The sequence below is a fragment of the Euwallacea similis genome, chromosome 12 (genome assembly GCF_039881205.1).
Source record: "Euwallacea similis isolate ESF13 chromosome 12, ESF131.1, whole genome shotgun sequence".
Lineage (NCBI taxonomy): Eukaryota > Metazoa > Arthropoda > Insecta > Coleoptera > Curculionidae > Euwallacea > Euwallacea similis.
In genome coordinates, this window is record NC_089620.1 from 773,942 (window position 1) to 792,929 (window position 18,988).

At 33.8% G+C, this 18,988-nt stretch overlaps 1 protein-coding gene across 1 annotated transcript in view; it reads left to right on the forward strand.

Moving 5' to 3' along the window:
- LOC136412608 (uncharacterized) overlaps positions 1–18,988 on the forward strand; it is a 48,673-nt gene that overhangs the window by 22,419 nt on the left and 7,266 nt on the right. The window contains exons 2-5 of the mRNA XM_066395719.1: positions 12,350–12,471; positions 12,528–12,649; positions 12,980–13,142; positions 18,635–18,957. Of these exons, the coding sequence (XP_066251816.1) occupies positions 12,378–12,471; positions 12,528–12,649; positions 12,980–13,142; positions 18,635–18,957 (702 nt within the window). The 5' untranslated portion in view covers positions 12,350–12,377. The remainder of the gene's footprint in view (positions 1–12,349; positions 12,472–12,527; positions 12,650–12,979; positions 13,143–18,634; positions 18,958–18,988) is intronic.

Sequence of the window (18,988 nt, forward strand, 5' to 3'; positions counted from 1 at the left end):
TATAGTAGGTCAAGCACAATGAAAAAACCTAATATTTTCTTACACTTTGACACCCTGTAACTCCGCCACTGATCGAGATAGGACCCATGTTCTTATGGACTTTTTTCTTTATTTTGCACTAGATAATACGTACCTGAAATAGTGCCGTGCAGTTTAGAAACACCCTGTATATGTAAAAGAATAAAATTTATAAAAGATATAATAAAGTATAAAAAATCTATGGACTTGGTACACTTAATAATAAAACTAACTTTTCCGCATTTATCGTCAATAAAAAAGAAAAATTCACAAAAAGAATTGTTTTTCTTTCATTTAGAGTGCAGAAAAACTAAAAGTTCATAATACATATTAGTTAAGGGCCAAGAAACGACGATTTTTGAGTGAAAAATAATTATAAACTTAAGAAAAGAAGGTAAATCCTATTCAGCTATTGCTAATATAGTGAAGAATTGTTTTACAATACAAAGTGTAATAAAAAGGTTTAAAAAGATAATTTCCTAAATCAACCTCAAATTAGGCTAGAAAACTGTGCTAGGAAAGAGAGAAAAGTAGTAAAAAAATTCAACTAAATCCTCAAAAACAAGTGCGTCAGAAATTGTTGCAACATTAAGAGAAGAAGAGAGTGAAGATATAAGCTCTTAAACAATATGCAGAGTCCTTCATCGTGCTGGGCACAAATCTAGAGTAGTCAGAAATAAGCCTTATGTTAATAAAATAAATTAGAAGAAGCGTTTAAATTTTGCTAAGGAACATATCGACTGGAATAATAATTTTTGGGATAAAGTATTATTTTCCGATTAAAGTAAATTCAACATTTTTCAGCATGATGGTAAAGTGTGCGTTTGGGGAAGACCTGACACAGAACTAGAATTGAAAAACTCCTGATAAGACAGTTAAGCATAGGGGTGGTAGCGTTTTAGTGTGAGGGTGTATGGTTTCCAGTTGAGTTGGAAATTTTACATTTATTAACAGTGTAATGGTCAAAATTGTTTACTTGAATATTCTTAAAAACAATTTAAAGTAAAGCTCTGAAAAACTTTAATTAAAACCCGGATCCTGTTTTCAACAAAACAATGATCCGAAACATGCGACTCCCGTTGTAATGCAATTTAACACTCGTCATTCTTTAAATACTTCTGCTCAGTCGCCAGACCTTAATCTAATTGAAAACTTTTGAAGTGAACTGAGAAAGAAATAAGAAAACATAATACTTCTAAGAAACTGGAACTTAAGGAAATTTGACAAAGCTAGTGGAATAATATTGAAGTAGATTTTACTCAGAAATTAGTTCATTCAATGTCGAAACGATTTAGGGAAGTTATTAAAAAAACGGTCTTCCAACAAAATACTAATTGTAATAATTTTATATTTAATAATTGGCTGTGCCATCTTTTTGTCCATGGATTTTCTGTACTTTACTTCATCTTTTGTAAATTATGTTCGTTTCCATATACAGGGTGAGTTTTCCTCAATGATTAATGAAGGGATCTCTGAAACTAGCAGACTTACAAAGTCCGCTAAAAGGGGAAAAAATTGCTGCATTAGATGAGCAATTCAAAACAACTTTTGGTTTCTTGAAAAAGTCCATGGCATACTAGTTATTTAGCAAAAACCAAATTTTGTCGATTTCTTTTAATCCATCTAGCCGTGTAATTAATGGTTTTACATAAATTATGTAAATCCGAATATTGTGGGTAATTCTGCCCTGAAAAAGATGCATTAATTAGATGTTTTCTGACAGCTGTTATTTTTGTAATATGGCATAAACTTACTTTTTTTTAATGGAAAACATAGTAAGTTATAACTTATTTAAAAAGGTATTTTTTCAAGCTTTAAAATGATATCAATAAGAAGACAGTAATTTCTGAAAACAGCCTTTTTTAATCTGATATTGCAAATTTCAGACAGTTGGCCATGAAATCGTTCATATTAATGTATCATTTGTTTGACACTGACAGCTCGCACCATTTAAGTCAGAAATCGTTCATATTGACGTATCATTTGTTTGACACTGACAGCTCGCACCATTTAAGTTAGAAATCGTTCATATTGACGTATCATTTGTTTGACACTGACAGCTCGCACCATTTAAATTAGAAATCGTTCATATTGACGTATTATTTGTTTGACACTGACAGCTCGCATCATTTAAGTCAGATATAAATTTAAGTTTTTGACTTGAAACATTGTAAGTCATTTTTTGTCGGAAAATTTACTTTATGATTAGTGACATTAAATATTTCATTTTAATTTCTGTCATTATTTTGAAATCTGTAAAAACGACTTATTTTACGTTAGAAATCCTGCTGTACCGATACTTTTGTCCCTCACTGTATTTCATCCAATGACCCCGTATTTAGGTAGGTTCAAAAATCTACATGGAAGTCCGTGACGTCAATTGGAATAATTACATTACTTGCGATATTATAAAGTGTTACAAGTGCCATTTGCTTAGCGCATTCTTAAACCCAAATCGGAGATTTATTGTCTTGAACCAAAATCTCACAATCTGTCAGTCATGTTTAGTTGATGGTGATGACGAGCAGCATTTGAAGCTCTTCGTAAGCCATATGCTAAGAGCAGGTACCTCTTAAGGGGAGGACTCATATAAAAATTGTTTACTGTTAAATTTGTTGTGTAAAACGCGGGTTTAGGTGAGCGGTTTTAACTAGATTTATGCAGATTTCTCTGTAGAATTACAAATCTATTACAACGCGTGACTAATAGAGGAATCGTGCAATAAATCTCAGTTATTTGTTATGCCTCATTGAACGGAAAGATTTAATCTGCGATCGTGCAGCAACTGTCATTACATAAAAACTGTAACACTTTTCATTTCATTCAAGAGCTCAGACCTTGTCTGAACTTTTTCCCATTTGAATTTTTTCTCATTAAGAAGAGCACGCATTGAAAATCGCACGCGTTCCCAATCTACTGAAATTTGCCCATTTTGGTAGATTCGTGAACGTGGAGGCATCTGAATTACCATCAAATAAAAAGATTTTTTTGTTTAGTTCTACATAGATCAAGTGTACCACAAATAGTAGATGCCGATGCATTATAAGGCATGAAAGTTTGTGAATAATATTTATCTGAGACATTATTTACAAGTGCCTGCTACAACTTCAAACAGGTTGCAATGTGATTTTTAAGTAGAAGACATTGTTCGTCTGGTCGCTGCCCATATTTGGTCCCGGTACAACCTGATCGCTCGCGTTTTCTTCTTCGAACCCATAAACATCCATTTACACGCACAAAGAACCCAAAGAAAACGGTACAGCAACTGAAACCGTATCTTTCGAGTAAAGTGCGAGGAAATCTATGGGGCATCTGCAAAATGTTGTTCAATTATATCGGAACGCACTGCCATAATGGTTCCAAAGTGTGGTCTACTAGTGGCATTGCACATTAGGTGGTACCGTTGGTTCGCTAATTAACGCTTTTCAGTGGAAATTATGCGGTGGTACGCAGGATAAATTTTTTGCATGGGTTTTTTGGGATGCCTGAAAGTATGTAATGCATGCCCGAAAGTGAATGATTAAGATGGAATGCTTCTACCAGGATAGATAACAAGAAGAAAATCACCTACTTATGTAGCGATAATTGCTAGATTTATCTAGAACACCGTTTGTTTTAAGGTTCGGTTAGGCTAAGGAAAGGCCACAATGACCTTGTTGTTATGGTTATTCATTGGAACCACCGTTTGTCAAGTCCGAAGTAGCCCTGAGACTGCCTTAAGAGAAACGTGCAAAATACGCGATTATGACATTTGATATTCATGCGAAACAGCAGTTCAGGTTAGTTCAGGTTAGATGACAACAAATAAAAATGTATTGAAAGTTTTTCTGCGCATTTTTTAACATTTCTTAGGGGTCTTGGTATTTTTCCTAAATTATTCCAAATCACTGTCCCACAAGAGTTTCACGAGTTTAAAGTTTCCCGAGAGAGTTTTATTTGCCTCACAAGTGTGTCAGCATTGTGGATATTGCGAAGAAAAAACAAAAAAATATGAATTTATTGCGGGCTAGTTCAGGTTAAGACACTAACTAGAGTTCGTTCTCATTAGGATTAAGAGTATTTTAACACCTAAAACATTTCTGCTTTTGTTCACACATATCAATAAAGCGTAAAATGTAAACATTATAAGCTGAAATGTGGATCTTCCAACTTAATGGAAGAATAATCCATTACAGATAAATGCTTAGTTACTTCAGATTTCATAAATTGCATTAGTAAACTTGAATTCTAGTTCCGTTATTTCACTCACAACGAGGTCTCAGCTTCTTTAGGGTTCCTCTTTTGTAGTAATCTGATATTATTGGTATCACCGTTATATCAACAATCAATGAAGACATTAAGAGAGAGATCAAAGAACGTGGTGTAATATTATAATTAATAAGTAAATGTAAATAACCTTATTTAGGCATTTCGTTAGTTTTTTTGGCGATCCTACTATGAGAAAATATGTTGAAGATGTGAGGAAAAAATTCGATAGCACGATGCATCTGGTGAAAGCGAAAGGAACTCATTGAATATTTTCGAAGAAAAAAATGCAACGCCACTGGTTTTTTCGGAAAATAAAAATGATTTCTGAACGGCCTATTCGTTTGTGAAGAAAAATATCTCTTCAATATTTTCAAGGTAAAATGAAATGCGTGTGAAATATAAAAAAATAATCCATTAAATACAGTTAGAACGTACACAAAAATGCCATATTAAGTTCCTCCTTGGAAGATACTGTTTCTAAGATATACTGACATTATTTGAATAAAAATAATTAATTAATTAAAAAGAAAGGTGATTTGTATGGCCCGAAATAAGTTGTAGGAAGCAAGAAGATTAAGGTTAAACTAGACTTCGCCATTTATTATGAACGACCATTTAATGTTAATTTTCCTTGAATTGTGCTTTATTTATTTCATTCATAATAAAGAGGGCATAGGTACTATTATTATTACCTATTATTAACACTTCGATGAAAAAACAGGGACAGTAATTATAACATTGTTTTCTCGTATTCTTTGTGTATCTTTTCCTCCTCCTAAGTATCGCAGTAGATTGGGATAACCATGAGAAGATTTTTCTCTTAATCATACTACCAAGTACAAGAAATATGGAAATTGCTGCATTTTAATGACACTGCGTAATCAACATATTTCTTTTGAAAATTGCAGATGGTATCTAAAAAATAAAAATTAAAAGCACTTAATAAAATTACATTACGTGACGAAGGTCGCGGAATCATAATAGGGGGAAATCCACTTAGTATAAAAATAACAAAACGTAAAGGTTGATTTTACCCAAATATAAAGAAAAATAGGCATTAAATATGAAGATAGATAAGAAAAGAAGAGATTTTTTTGCAGAATTATTAGATCAGTATCTGTGCGAGGTTCCTCTCTTTACGCACTGTTGATATCTCAAGAACACCAACAACCAATAAAGGAATTATCCGGTCGTGATTGAAAGTCGGTTTAACTGAACCAGAACTGGTACTTGAATATCTCATAACAATAAGACTGTTGTCAAATTAATTTAATTTTAAAGATTTTTTATGCCTTACGGTTTTGCCAATTACAGAGGTACAGCAATTTAAATATGCTTTTAAATGGTTACAGTTAGGTATGTTATAAATTAATATGTTGTGCAACAAGTTTGTTGAGGGAAGCTTTGCCTTCGATTGTAGTAATAATTTTAAAATTTATTTTATCGAACTTAAACTTTTGCAATCACCCAGAGATTTAGCATTTACGCTTTGGTATTTTGGATAGCGGTTCTTCAAATTTTATTGGTCTTTAGGCTAAGATTTTTATCTACACATATGTCCAAAATTACTGCATATGAATGTTTGATGGAATCAAAAGACTCCAAGAAATATTTATTTATAAAGTTAATAAGGACTTACCTCAGACCACATGGACCACCTGTATTATTTACTTTTATTACCACTAAATTTAATAAATAAAAGAAAATTGATTTATAAGATTTGACAATTAAATATTGAATTCTAAGTATAACAATTAGCAACAGGGAAAAATATTGGACCTGATGGTCCTTCATTCCTTCTGAGATATTGATGCACTTTCTAAGACGGTTTGACTCGCTACCAATGAGTTTATTTATTTAAACCTATGGAATTCGTTCCCATGTTTCGATTGCTGCAATTTTCGATTCTCTTAATGTTAAGGGAAGGTTATTTATTTTCTTTATACGTCTTTTTAGGAAGTCCCAAGTATGCTCTATCGCATTCATATCCGGAGATGTGAGAGGCCATCGTAAACGCGTGATTCCTTCTTCGTCACAAAAGTGTCGCACTTCCATTGTTCGGTGCGGAGGTGTGTTATCGTCAACGAAGACAAAATCTGCTCCAACTGCCTTTCGAAATAAACGCAAAGGTCGCAAAGGTCTCCGACAATGTAACTTAATAGACCTTAATCGACGCGACACAGTTTGATGCAATAACTCCCTCAAGCAATGCAAACTCCCTACATAAAGCGCTCATTGTACTTATTGGGTTCCTTCTAGCAATTATTGACTTCTTCCTGGTCGGTCCTTGACTTCATTGGTTTCGTGAAACTTCTTATTCATTCTTGAAACATCATTTTGATTAATGCCCACATTTTCCGCCACTTTATGTTGTAATAGACCTTGTTGTAACAAAGTTATTATTTGGCATCTGTTAAAGTAAGAAATGATATTTCTTGTTATTTTTAAACGTATTAGCGTAGTCAGGATGCTAGAACGCCCAAAATATCACTAATCCGCACGGCGAGAAACTGTAAATTCTGATAAAATATAAATAAACATTTCTTATGTTGCTTAATTTCTTATTAAAGTTGGTGCAAAAGATGTAAACAATACATACCTACCACATATTTAATTCCAAAAAACTAGAGATGGTCTTTTTATCGATATGCAATACTTTTGGATACAGTGCCGACGTTAAAAAATCCCCCCCCCCCCCCCCCCCTCCTACTTTTTTTTTAAACGGAGGAAGATATGGACTTGGGGTCAATTTTGTTCGATTCAGGGTCACATCTACTACATTTCGATGAACAAATGACATGTGTCACGTGAACACCCTCGCAGAGGGCGCTGTCAAAGCAATTTTTTCAAATGAGAAGGGGGGTCATGTGACATACCGTTTTAACGGGAATTTGATTTCCTTTTCAGCGAACTACTTTTTATTAAAATCGGTTCAGCGATTGGAGAGAAAATCAAATACAAAAACTTATTAAAGAAAAACATTTATTGAAAAAGGCACAGATTATCTCAATAAGTGTTCGAAATGGTCACCTTGTGCTCCCTAGCAATAAAACAGTCTATTCTCAAATTCAGTCCTCACATTTTCAATGTTTTTAATTCAAATTCAAAAATTCAACAAATTTCTGGAGAAATATTTGCACACACATCTCTAATTCTATCAATAAGTTATTAATAAAGGTTACCAAGAGTAGAGATTCTTATTTTTCGTTTTACGAGAAAAATGTTTTCTTCGTGAAAATATTTGCTTGCTCCAAAATGGTTGAATCACTTCTCACTGTTTCAATGTGCCTTTTTGTTACAGAGAATTATCAAAAAATAAGTCCATTTAGTTGAAAATTTTTCTGAGCCTCAAAAATTAATTTTCCCTTTCGCAATAACCATAATCGAGACTTTTGCTTATTAAGTTTATATTAGTATAATTCATTAAAAAAGAAAAAAATATAAATAAAAATTTTACACATAAAAAAAGTATGGTCAAATTATACCATGGTAAGAAATTTCACGTCATACTTTCACTTTAGCCGAATATTACCCATTATGAGTGATTCGGAAATAGGAATTGTGAAGGCTCCAACACCTTCCATGCTGAGATGAAACAGCATCATTGGTGGAAAACGTGGCTCCATTAGAGAATACAATGTCTCGATAAAAGTTTTGGTTATCCATCATTTGAGCGTCCATTCACAAACGGAATTCCAAACGTTTTGCTTGATCTCCTGGCTCTAAAACATGATTAAAGATTGGTTTGAGGGAATGAATTTTTAATTGTTTCTGTAATTGTAATGTTTTTTGAATATATACTTTTCTTAATTGACGCGATCTTCGCCATAAAGAAAATTTTTGATTACTTTGAACCGAATTCGTTACAATAAGAGTGGCAGAGTCATCTTCATCTCGAGCTGTCTTAGCTTTCTTTTTATCTAATACAGAGTCAGTAGTTACGAATTTCTCGATCTATTTTGATGCACCACGTCTAAAGATGTAAATATACGAAAACTTTTGATTCAATTACGAGGAATTGCTTTAGCACCTGTGCAATAGTATTGTCTTTGCGTAGTATCAGGTAAATCCAATTTTTTTTCGACAAAATTGTCACTTAGTCTAAGTCTCGTTTACGGAGCGTTAATTTTCGGAACTTAGAAAAATGTTCAACTGAACGCGAAATTTTTCGATAATTATCTGTAACGAAAAGGAAAATTGAAACTGTGGAAGCGAACCAATCGTTTCGGAAGAAGCAAAAACTCTCGTGAAGAATACATTTTTCATAAGAAATATTCTCCTCTTGGCAACCCCATCCGGAAACGTACTGTATATTCATTTCATTTTTGCTTTGCTCAAATAAAATTATGTATTAAGATTTTCTAATGCACTGGTCTAAATCAAACAACTTCCCTAATATAATATCTTCACACTCGATTACGCTGGGTCATAAATTCTAAATTTACACATTATGGTCGTTAGGCCACATCTAAATCTTTCAGAGACGTATGCTAAATGCTAAATGAAGCATTAAACGAAATAAATCTAATACAAGTAAAAATAAGTAAAATGATCAGAGGAAGAAAACAGTTATTTGTGCGTATACAACATGTATTTGAAGTACGGAGTTCGCTATATGCAATAACGCATTCTCAGATGGAAAAAACCATATCGCGGTTAGCAAACACTTCTTACACTGTGACTGTAATTGCTTATTTACCTACTGATTATGTTTAGTAATGAACATTAAGCGAGATATCTTCGGGAAACAGCACTATTAACACACAGTTAACTGCATGAATTATGTATTCCTTCGTCATTACCATTGTTATTTTTAAATTTAAACATCTTATTCACAAAAAAAATATTTATATAACGAAGAGTATTCCGCAATTGCACCATTTCCTCATCTGGTAGATTATTTCTGTTGATAAACAGATGACAAAATCTATAAGAAAAGGAAGAGCCTCGGGAGCTTAGTAATTATGATGTTTCATAAAATGGCATGAGTTATTTACGCAAGGCAATTTGCATAAGTACAACCACTTCCTAGGGCAGATAAACTGATTACCTACGTCTTTTCATGTATTGTGATTAAAGACTATAATTTTGCTCAATAGTTTTAATAAAGAAGCAATAAACTTTGTGCCACTTTTTGTGATGGGTAAACGAATAGGTTGAGTCATCTGCAAAAGAAATTAATATCACGGAATAACTAGCTATACGAAAGAGAGAGGTTACGAAATGGCGGTCCCGTTACCCAAGACAACCTTAACCCAGTGAAAAACATCGTGTAGGTATGTCATCTGTCGTGTTGATGCGAAGATCCAAACCTGATCGTATTAAGTATACCTTATGTACAATAATGGTTCTTTCCTTTTTTCTCCTTTGTTTCCTTTTTTCATGGTCTTCATATACATATACTGGCGAAGGGGAATTTAGCAACAGCGGTCCTCGTTTGTGGCCTGCTAGATTCCCGGATATAAATCCATCAGACTTTTTCTTGTGGAGATATCTAATGCCATTATCTTATGCTGCGCTGATAGAAAATCAAGAAGTCGTGAGAAATCGGACAATTGATGATTCGGCAATTACTCAGGAAAAGATTGAATTTATGCATCTTGGATAGTGATAGCTATTTTGAGCAATTAAAAAACAATTTTTAAAAATTAATTAACCTTAATTCGTTAAACCTGAGTTTAAAACTTTATTTTAATCTCAAAAAATTAAGCAAGATATGAAAGAAAATTAATTGAGCTGTATATTTAGTCGCTCTTATGAAATAATCATGAAAATTGCGAAAATCCACTCAACGACAGACCTGCCCCGTGGGCACACCATTGAAATTTATGGACGAATGAATATTTAAATTGGATTGTATCGAGCATTTTTTTTATAATAAATAATAAAAAACGATTTTGTTAAACTTCGGCAATCTGTATTGCGAAAATGAAGCGATTTTGGGTATATGTTTATAGAAACTCTTTTTAACTTTTCATCTTCTTGTAATTGCGAAGTATGTTTTACAGACACCCTGTATAAAAACCTGAAAAAAAGTTGCAGAACATTATGTTATAAAAAATTAAAAAGATGTGCTTACCATATACGTACGTTTTATAGGGCACTTAGCGCTTATTAGTATCAGTGCGGTAACTGTTCTTGAATCGTGGGAATCAATTATTTTATCACTTGATTTGTTAGAGCCGATGCAGCCTCTCATGGTGCAAAATACTGATTTGAAGGCAAAAACACGCGATCTTTCCACATTCTTCTATAAATTTACAAACAAACGTTACTAATCCGATGAGCATCTAAATTCGCATTGAAAAGACAGTAACGATTATGGTGAAGAAGTCCCATAAAATAGTTGCAGAAAGGGAACGAAATAAGTGATTTGCCGTAAATAACGGTAAAGAAGCAGCGAAAGGTGTTGCTCTATTAGTGCTATAGTGGATGTTTTGAACTGGGGAAACCAGTTTATGCCATAGATGGTCTCCCTATTGAAGATTTATTTGGCTCGATTGAATTTTTAAGTTTCATTCCTCTTTGTGTGTTTCCAGTAAAACTAAAAAAACCCGCCGTGTATAATAAAATTTTAATTAAAAAGCCAAAATCCGCCTCTATTGCAGCATATTAAGATCTAAAATTAAATTTTAACGGTTCTCGAGGAACCTCCTGTAATACTTAAAAAAATTACCCTGTATAACGGAAAATCTTAATGCATGTCCTGATTGAATTCAAAAACACACATAAGTTTTACATGTTTTCGGCGATATAACTTAGGACCAAACATCGGTCAAGAGAGTGTCTATCACTACCAATGAATCAGTGAAATTCTGAACCATAAATTGAGAAAAGAGGACAGGAAACTGTTATTCATCAATCTTAATATAATTTTCCATTGCCAAAACGGATAGAAAATTGGTAAAAATTTTATAATAATTACTGTCGATAAAAGCTATCGATAAAAGTAACATTCGAAGCATATGGAGTTGAAGGCAAACCTTATCCCACGAAGAAGAAAAACAGAATGAAACGACTGGAAGTAACAACAAAAGAAAGTAAAACGTAAAACAGATAAAAACTTAAGAACTAAAAGAATAAACAAAAATACAGAAAATTGACACTATGCAACAATAATTACCGGAAAATGCAGGAAAACTGATAGATAATTAATTATCCAATCAGGTGCAGTTACCCAGAAAGTTTGATAACCAAAAATCGGAGATCCGAATAATTGAAAATTAGATTACAAAATTGAAGAGTAATGAAAACAATCAAACCGAAGAAATAGCCGAGGAAGCCCCGATCTGGCCACAAAATAAAAAATGTTAAATGGGTGCTTTTGAATTCTTCGGCGGAGCTCCTAAAAGATCTAAATCAAGAACTAGGGCGGATGTAATGCCCGAAATACTACTTTGGAGGATGAGAAAAGGAAACATACCGAAGTCCAGTTAAAAATTAAAAAAAATCAGTTTAAAAGTCCAATATTAACGTTTAACATTTACAGGGTCGGACGCTACATACGCTTCGTTTTCTAATTGGAAATAATAGCTTTAACTAAGTTAAAACCTCTTAAGATTTCTTATTAGTTTATGTCTTTTGAATGCGATTTTTTGCCCTCAAAACTTGGTAGGCACTATACGTGATAGAAATTCTTGTGCTAATTAAAGTTTTTATTGTATAGCAATATTTTCACACATATTACCATGCATTTCCTCTACCAAGGCCAGCTGTCCGAAGCTGACAAATCACGTTTCTCCCACTCGAGCCGAAGTCCAGTTGTTAATATTATAATAACGAAAATAATTATCCCATTTGTCGACTATAATTTTTTTACGCTAAACTACTTTTCCGCAAAACGTACCTGCCATATTTAACGAGGCAGAATTAAAAACTTTACAAACAGAACATAGTACTGTTTTTAAAGCCACTTACGTCCAATTTGCAACTACTGCAGTATTGGCCGTCTTACTTCCAAGATTTATGGTCAATTTACCAGCCACTTCTATCTCGGGCTCCAATTAAACCTGAACTAGACTGTTTTTTCTTGTTTGTTCTTTTATGTTTTAAAATTGCAGCACCGCATTTTGCCCTTTTTTAGATTGAGTCGTAATCCAACATGGGCCAATATGGTAACTTGCAGCGCCATGGACAATGTAGTGATCCCCAGACCTCCAGCCCTGCCTCTGGATCCTCTGGTGGCCTCTAATAGGCCTTTTAGAGGTACGTGATCAAGTGGTTGATGTTAAAATGTTATCCTCATGAGTTTTTTTATTAAGGCCCTCCGTTGCCGCCTCCACCGCCACCTCCAAACAAACCCATCGATGGTGAAGTCAGGCAATCGAGTACGACAACCAGCATGTGCCAAGTTACCAGAGACTTCGAAACCGGAGATAAAAAGGTAAAACATCGCATAAAGAAAATTATTCCGACTGTAATAAGTTATCTAAGAGTTCCAGTTATACGAATGTAATCAAAAAGTAACATCTTTCCGTGATCAAACGTTTTATTGCTGATGCTGGACTCATGCTTGTGTAATATCATCTGAGGAAATTATGATATTTTAATTACTTTTGCTACTGTATTATTATGATTTTCAATTGCATTCGCTAATAATTTCACAGATTTAATTACAAAGCGTGCTTTGATGTTCTATTTAATAGGAACGGTGGTTTCAGAAATAACAATAATTCAGTGAACGCCAGACTCTGATGTGGTTGGAAATTTGTAGGTGCAGGAGGAGCGTACAGTTCTGGAAGAACGTCAGATCGTCCAAAAAATGGTGGATAAGAAAATCAGCAGGAATGAGAGCGTACGAAGTAAGATGAGCAGCAGGAGTATCGCCTCGCAGAAATCAAACGGGTTTAGGCTGATTGAAAATCCTAGCATGAACGGTGAGTAATGTTAGTTATTATTCACGCATATTTAATACATTTAAATGGGAGGTGATAGAATATAATTTCTTTTTAATTTTGTGGATTTGAAGTTACTGTTGGGGCTACATTCATTGGTAGGTTTAGATGCACACCTCACTCTATTGACACAGCCTCTAAGCTTTTTCGATACAGGGCCGCATGTGAATATTATAAAAAATATGGGCAGGCTAGATATAAAGTGTTATACGAAAATATTATTAATAAAATGCTTTGTTATTATTAATTAATCTTTTTATGTATTAAATATTCTATTATTTATGAAGATATACAGGGTTAGCCACGTAACCTGTTCATTAAAAAATTTTTTACTTCCCACTATCATAACTCAATGAAATTTGGTTTCATGGTAGAATCGTCCATTTTGAATTCAAGTAAAATATTTTTAAAATGGCAGCATTTCCGAGTATACCGAAAGTAGCTACGAATTTTTCCATTTTAAATGAAACTTCCTAATTTTTTTTGCAATTTTCGGATTTCCCGTTAACTTTTAAGGCCAGTATATGTAAAGTGTCTTATGTCTAAAGTCTACCGTTTCCGAGTTATATTCGAAAATTTTGACCGCTGCACGATTTCTTGGAAATCAAAAAAGGATCAAAATATTAACAGAAAAAAAATGTGATAAGTGAAAACTCAAGACTTATCAATTCGCATGACCCCGTATATGAAATCAAAGTCCGAAAATTTTCATTTGTAGGAAAAACTTGGTGTCTGATATGTACTAATTTTCAGCAAGTTTCGATAAACAATAAACAAGTAATTAACAAAAAATTAATAAAAGTGTTTTTTAACATCTTGTAGATCGAAGACGAAACATTTATGGATATATCTTTATATGAACTTTTCGTTTTAAATTTGGCATAGGATTCATCCATTAAAATTTTACCATTTATTCAAAAACACCCTGTATATCTCAAGAAACCGTGGAATAACTGCCTTAAAATGCCTCAATTTAATTGACTCGATGACCTATATAAGCTTCCTCAAATCAAGTTGTACTGTCTCTTTCAGTAGTTGAGATAGGAATATCTGCATTTTCAAAAATGCCTGTAAAATTAAGGAGCTTCGATGGATCAGAGTATTAGTATTCTCCCATACTGCCAGATCGACTATCGTATCTCATAACCCGATTTACTCAGGGGAGTTCGGACTGGTTATGCCAGTTCAGGTTACACAGACCATTTAGAATTACTTGGGTCGCTTCAAGTTACTCTCCTGTTGATTAAAACAAAAAAGTAGTTCCGTTTATCAATTTATTCTTGGAACTTCTGCCCGAACAGTTTTAAATGAAAATCACTTATTACATAATATACAGTGTGGACGTAAAATATGCAACATATTAAATAAAATTTGTACAGAACAAAAAAAAAAAGAAAATTACTCTGACACGTCAACCTTAATTTATTAATGCGCAAATTTTGACATAAAAAGATTTTTCATGACGTCATTAATGTCGTAGATATGACGTCATACGTCATTAATGTCGTGGATATGACGTCATATGTTATTAATGTCGTAGATATGACGTTATACCTTTTTTTATTGCAATTCGATTTTTTTGATATCGCTATTTGAAAGATCTAGCAATCCTGCATACGGGACGATTAAATTTCAAATAAGTTACATAACAATTTTTTTAGAAAAAAAAATTCTATTATCCACTTCAACGCAGAAAGTCAACTGAGACTTATACACGTATCGATATTTTACTCTTTTTTATTTCGATATTTTTTCTAATAAAGTGAAACAAAGTGATTTTGTGTTATTATCGTGATAAATCTCAAATTTAATAGTCGACGGGTTTTAATTGTAGTATTTTGATTGTATTGCAAACCAAAAGGGCGCGTTTAAATGAAACCCAGAGTCGAAATCCTAATTATTATTGGTTATGGAGCCCGGGGACATAAGAAGTGGGTAAATTGCTTAATAATAAGTGCCCCGATTGGCCTATTCCGAGATCAAGTACCAGTAAAATTCAATGCAAATGTAGGAACTTGGGTCATGTAAGAGATCAATTTAAACCAGGTCGTCTGGCAATTTTAGAAGAAAAAAATTGGATGTTTTGTTAACAGTAAAAGAAAACCCGTTTTTATTAAGCCGCCAGATCGCAATGCATCAAAGAATAAGTTACTTTTCGGTTTTAAAATCCCCAAAGCAGAATAAATGGCATCCGCAAAAAGTTCATTTGGTGCAAGAATTGAATTTTGTGAGACAGTGACGGAGCGATGCCATAACGATCTGCAATTTTCAAGTCGCATAATTTTCTCGAACGAAGCAACTTTCTATTTAAACGGTTCTGCCAATAGGCGGAACTGCAGAATATTGAGCAACTGAAAATCCACGCTGGATGGTGGAAGTACATACACAACGTCCACAGAAGGTCAACTTATGGGCAGGGATTATCGGTGCTTCAGTTATAGAGCCGTTTTTTATTAAAAGTACACTAAATGGTGTGAATTACTTAGAACTACTGCAGCAAAACATGATACTGGCAATTGCTGGGCTCTATCCAAATGCGGAGCATTCCTTCAAGCCGGATAATGTTCTATGGTTTCAGCTGGACGGTGCACTGCCACATTATTCACAACTGGTTCGAAATGATTTAAATACCGTTTTCCCAAACAAATGGATTGGCAGGAGAGAACCGATTGAAGGACCTGTCAGATCTCCCGATCTAACTCCGCTCGATTTCTTTTCGTGCGGCTATCTAAAATCTAACGTTTGCGCCAACCCATCAAATAATATTGAAGATTTGAAGATTAGAATAACGGAAGAAATCAAACTAATCACTCCTCAAGTATTAACCGACGTTACAAAAGAATTTGAAAATCGCCTCGCTCATTGTCAGCAAGTAAATGGTGGCCAGTTTGAATATGTACTTTCATTTTTTTCTGTGTCTCTTTGTATTTTTTACGTCTCAGTTGACGTTCTGTGTTGAAGTGGATAATAGAATTTTTTTTTCTAAAAAAATTGTTATGTAACACATCTGAAATTTAATCGTCCCGTATGCAAAATTGCTAGATCTTTCAAATGGCGATATCAAAAAATTGGGATTGCAATAAAAAAAAAACAGGGTATGACGTCATATCTATGATATTAATGACGTATGACGTCATATCTATGACATTAATGACGTATGACGTCATATCTATGACATTAATGACGTATGACGTCATATCTGTGACATTAATGACGTCATGAAAAATCTTTTTATGTCAAAATATGCGTGTTTATGAATTAAGGTTGACATGTTCCAGCAATTTTCTTTTTTTTCTTCTGTATAAATTTTATTTAATATATTCCATACTTTACGTCCGCACTGTATAATAGTGTGTAGTCAGTCTAATTATTCTAGGCAAATGTCCTTATATCAATCTGCATTCACATATAAAATCTTCAAATTACCTTGTTAATTGCCTTGCCAAGTATATATAGTAATATATCATCAACGGATCGGCACTTCTTCATAAAGAAAAGCATATCCGAGGAAGACCATCTTATATCAAATGACCATAAAGCATTGAAGAATGTCTCAATGGTTTTAATGAATCGTCATAGGTGTATCATATTTATTGCACGATTCATCTTATGTTGACTTTCCTGAATGATCTTGACAGATTTAAATTTTTTTCACATTAAACATAAGCAGGTTCAGCATAAATCTAACGAGAGGAAATTATTTATGGTTTTTTTTTTTCGAAATTGAGAGTGTTTATTAGGTTTTTTCTTCGCCTTGTTCTGTTACCAATTTGAGCACAATACTCTTTTGAGTGAAAAAGTTTTTTTTTGTTGTAGGAGTTGGAGAAATGTCCTTTTTTTGCTCTTTAGACCATTGGTGGTAAGATATTAATCGGTCCGGGACTGGGGATGGGACTCACGCAAACACAGAGTATTTGAAAAAATGCGTCCGCAAATGAACGCGCCCTTTTAGTTTGTAATTTCTTGGCTCATTGTAAAAAAAAGTTCCTATTAACAAGGGTCCGAAAACGTACCGTTTTCAAAGTACAGGGTGTTAAAAACGAAGTATTTTTCCAGTTTTTTGACGATATCTGAGGAACCGTTTGACGCACACAACTCAGTTTTTGACACATATTATTATTGATATTAGCTACCTAAAAATAATAAGTAGTAACGCCATGAAGTGCGTTAAATCTAACGACTAGATCAAAAACATTTTTTTTTCACGACAAAACATGTTGCTAATTTTTTCATTTTTTTTCATCATAAAATACAATTTTTTTGGAATACGGTTCGCTTTAGAGCTTTTGAATAAGAGTACCTTTTTTGGGTAAAAAACATTGGCGTTTTAAAAAGCGGTTTCAAAATGCCAATGGTTGCAGTGCCGTAGAAAAAAAATCCTCACATAAAGCTTAAAATCTTCGCTACTGATCTGTAAAAAAATTGGATTAGTGTTTAAAAGTAGCTAATATTGATGGTAATGTGTGTACAAAAGCTGAGTTCTGTACCTGAAACGGTTCCTGATAAATCGCCAAAAAAACTGAAAAAAACTTCATTTTTAACACCCCGTATCTCGAAAACGGTGCGTTTATGAGTTCATGTTAATTAGAACCTTTTTCTTACAATGAGCCAAGGAATTACATTTTTTATTTGTGGACACACGTTTTGAAACTCCCTGTATATTCATTGTCAACTACCTAAGAACACCCTTGTCCTATCTTTGCCGGAGATTTCCCCCTGGGACCGACAGATCAATATTACCATGGTGGGAAGAAGGGGGGGGGGGGTTAAAGTTGTACATGCGTTTTCCTATTTCAAGATCGTATTCCTCAGGTTTTACACCCTTTGTTCCATTGTCAAACTATTACTTCCTCTTCTTCCCAGTGTCTTCCCTATTTGCTGTCTTCAAGTATCTATGTAATTCAGATCCCAGCGAACCGATGCACTTCTTGGGATATAAATCAGGCACATCCTCATGCTTGATTTATGTCTTTTCAAGTTAGAGGGACAATATCGCTCTTAATACTTTTATTTCGCTCATGCCTCTGTTAAAGTAAAGCTGAGACTGGTCTGGCCCCTTCCAGCCTTTTGTAATGTAATCTCCAGCAGATATCGCCCAGAATTTGAAGCATGTTCCGAATTTGTTGAATCTTTATTTACAGCATGTTCAAGGCTCAATTCTTATCTACTCTCTCTGTACAAGTATCGAAAATTTATGGTCTATAAAACAGGTTTATAAATATTCTTCAATAATTTACTTGATATTTTAATAACCAAACACATTACCCAAGCGAATTGATAGTAACCGTATGTTCTTAAATGTTTCATAATACCTATGTTGTTTATTCATGGACACAACTGTTTATATCCATACATACTCTTTTTTGCTTGCAAAAGCGAACTTTACCATTCCATTAAGAAAGATTTTTCTTTCCGGACTTGAAAGATTCCTCATATCTCTCTAATTTAATCTATCAAGATCATTCTTTATTTAGGATCCCCTCATGCACACAACCTCTCAAACAACGACGACACAGGGTCGATCTACAGCATCTACAAGCAGAAAATCGACAGCATGTTCGAATCGGATTCAAGCAGTGGAACGAACCACAACATTGTCCAAGCAAAAATTGAGAAAATGTTTAGTGATATAGCCCAAGATAGTGGCATCCCTACCAGTCAAATTGGGGTCCACACATTCTCCATTGATTACTTAGGAAGTGTCGCTTTACAGGAAAAAGTCACTAGTTTAACTGGCTTGCAGAAACCATTGAAAGAGCTATATTTTTCTTACAAGAAAATTGCCAAAAGCAAGAAGGTTAGTTCAATAGAAAATACATATTCATGCA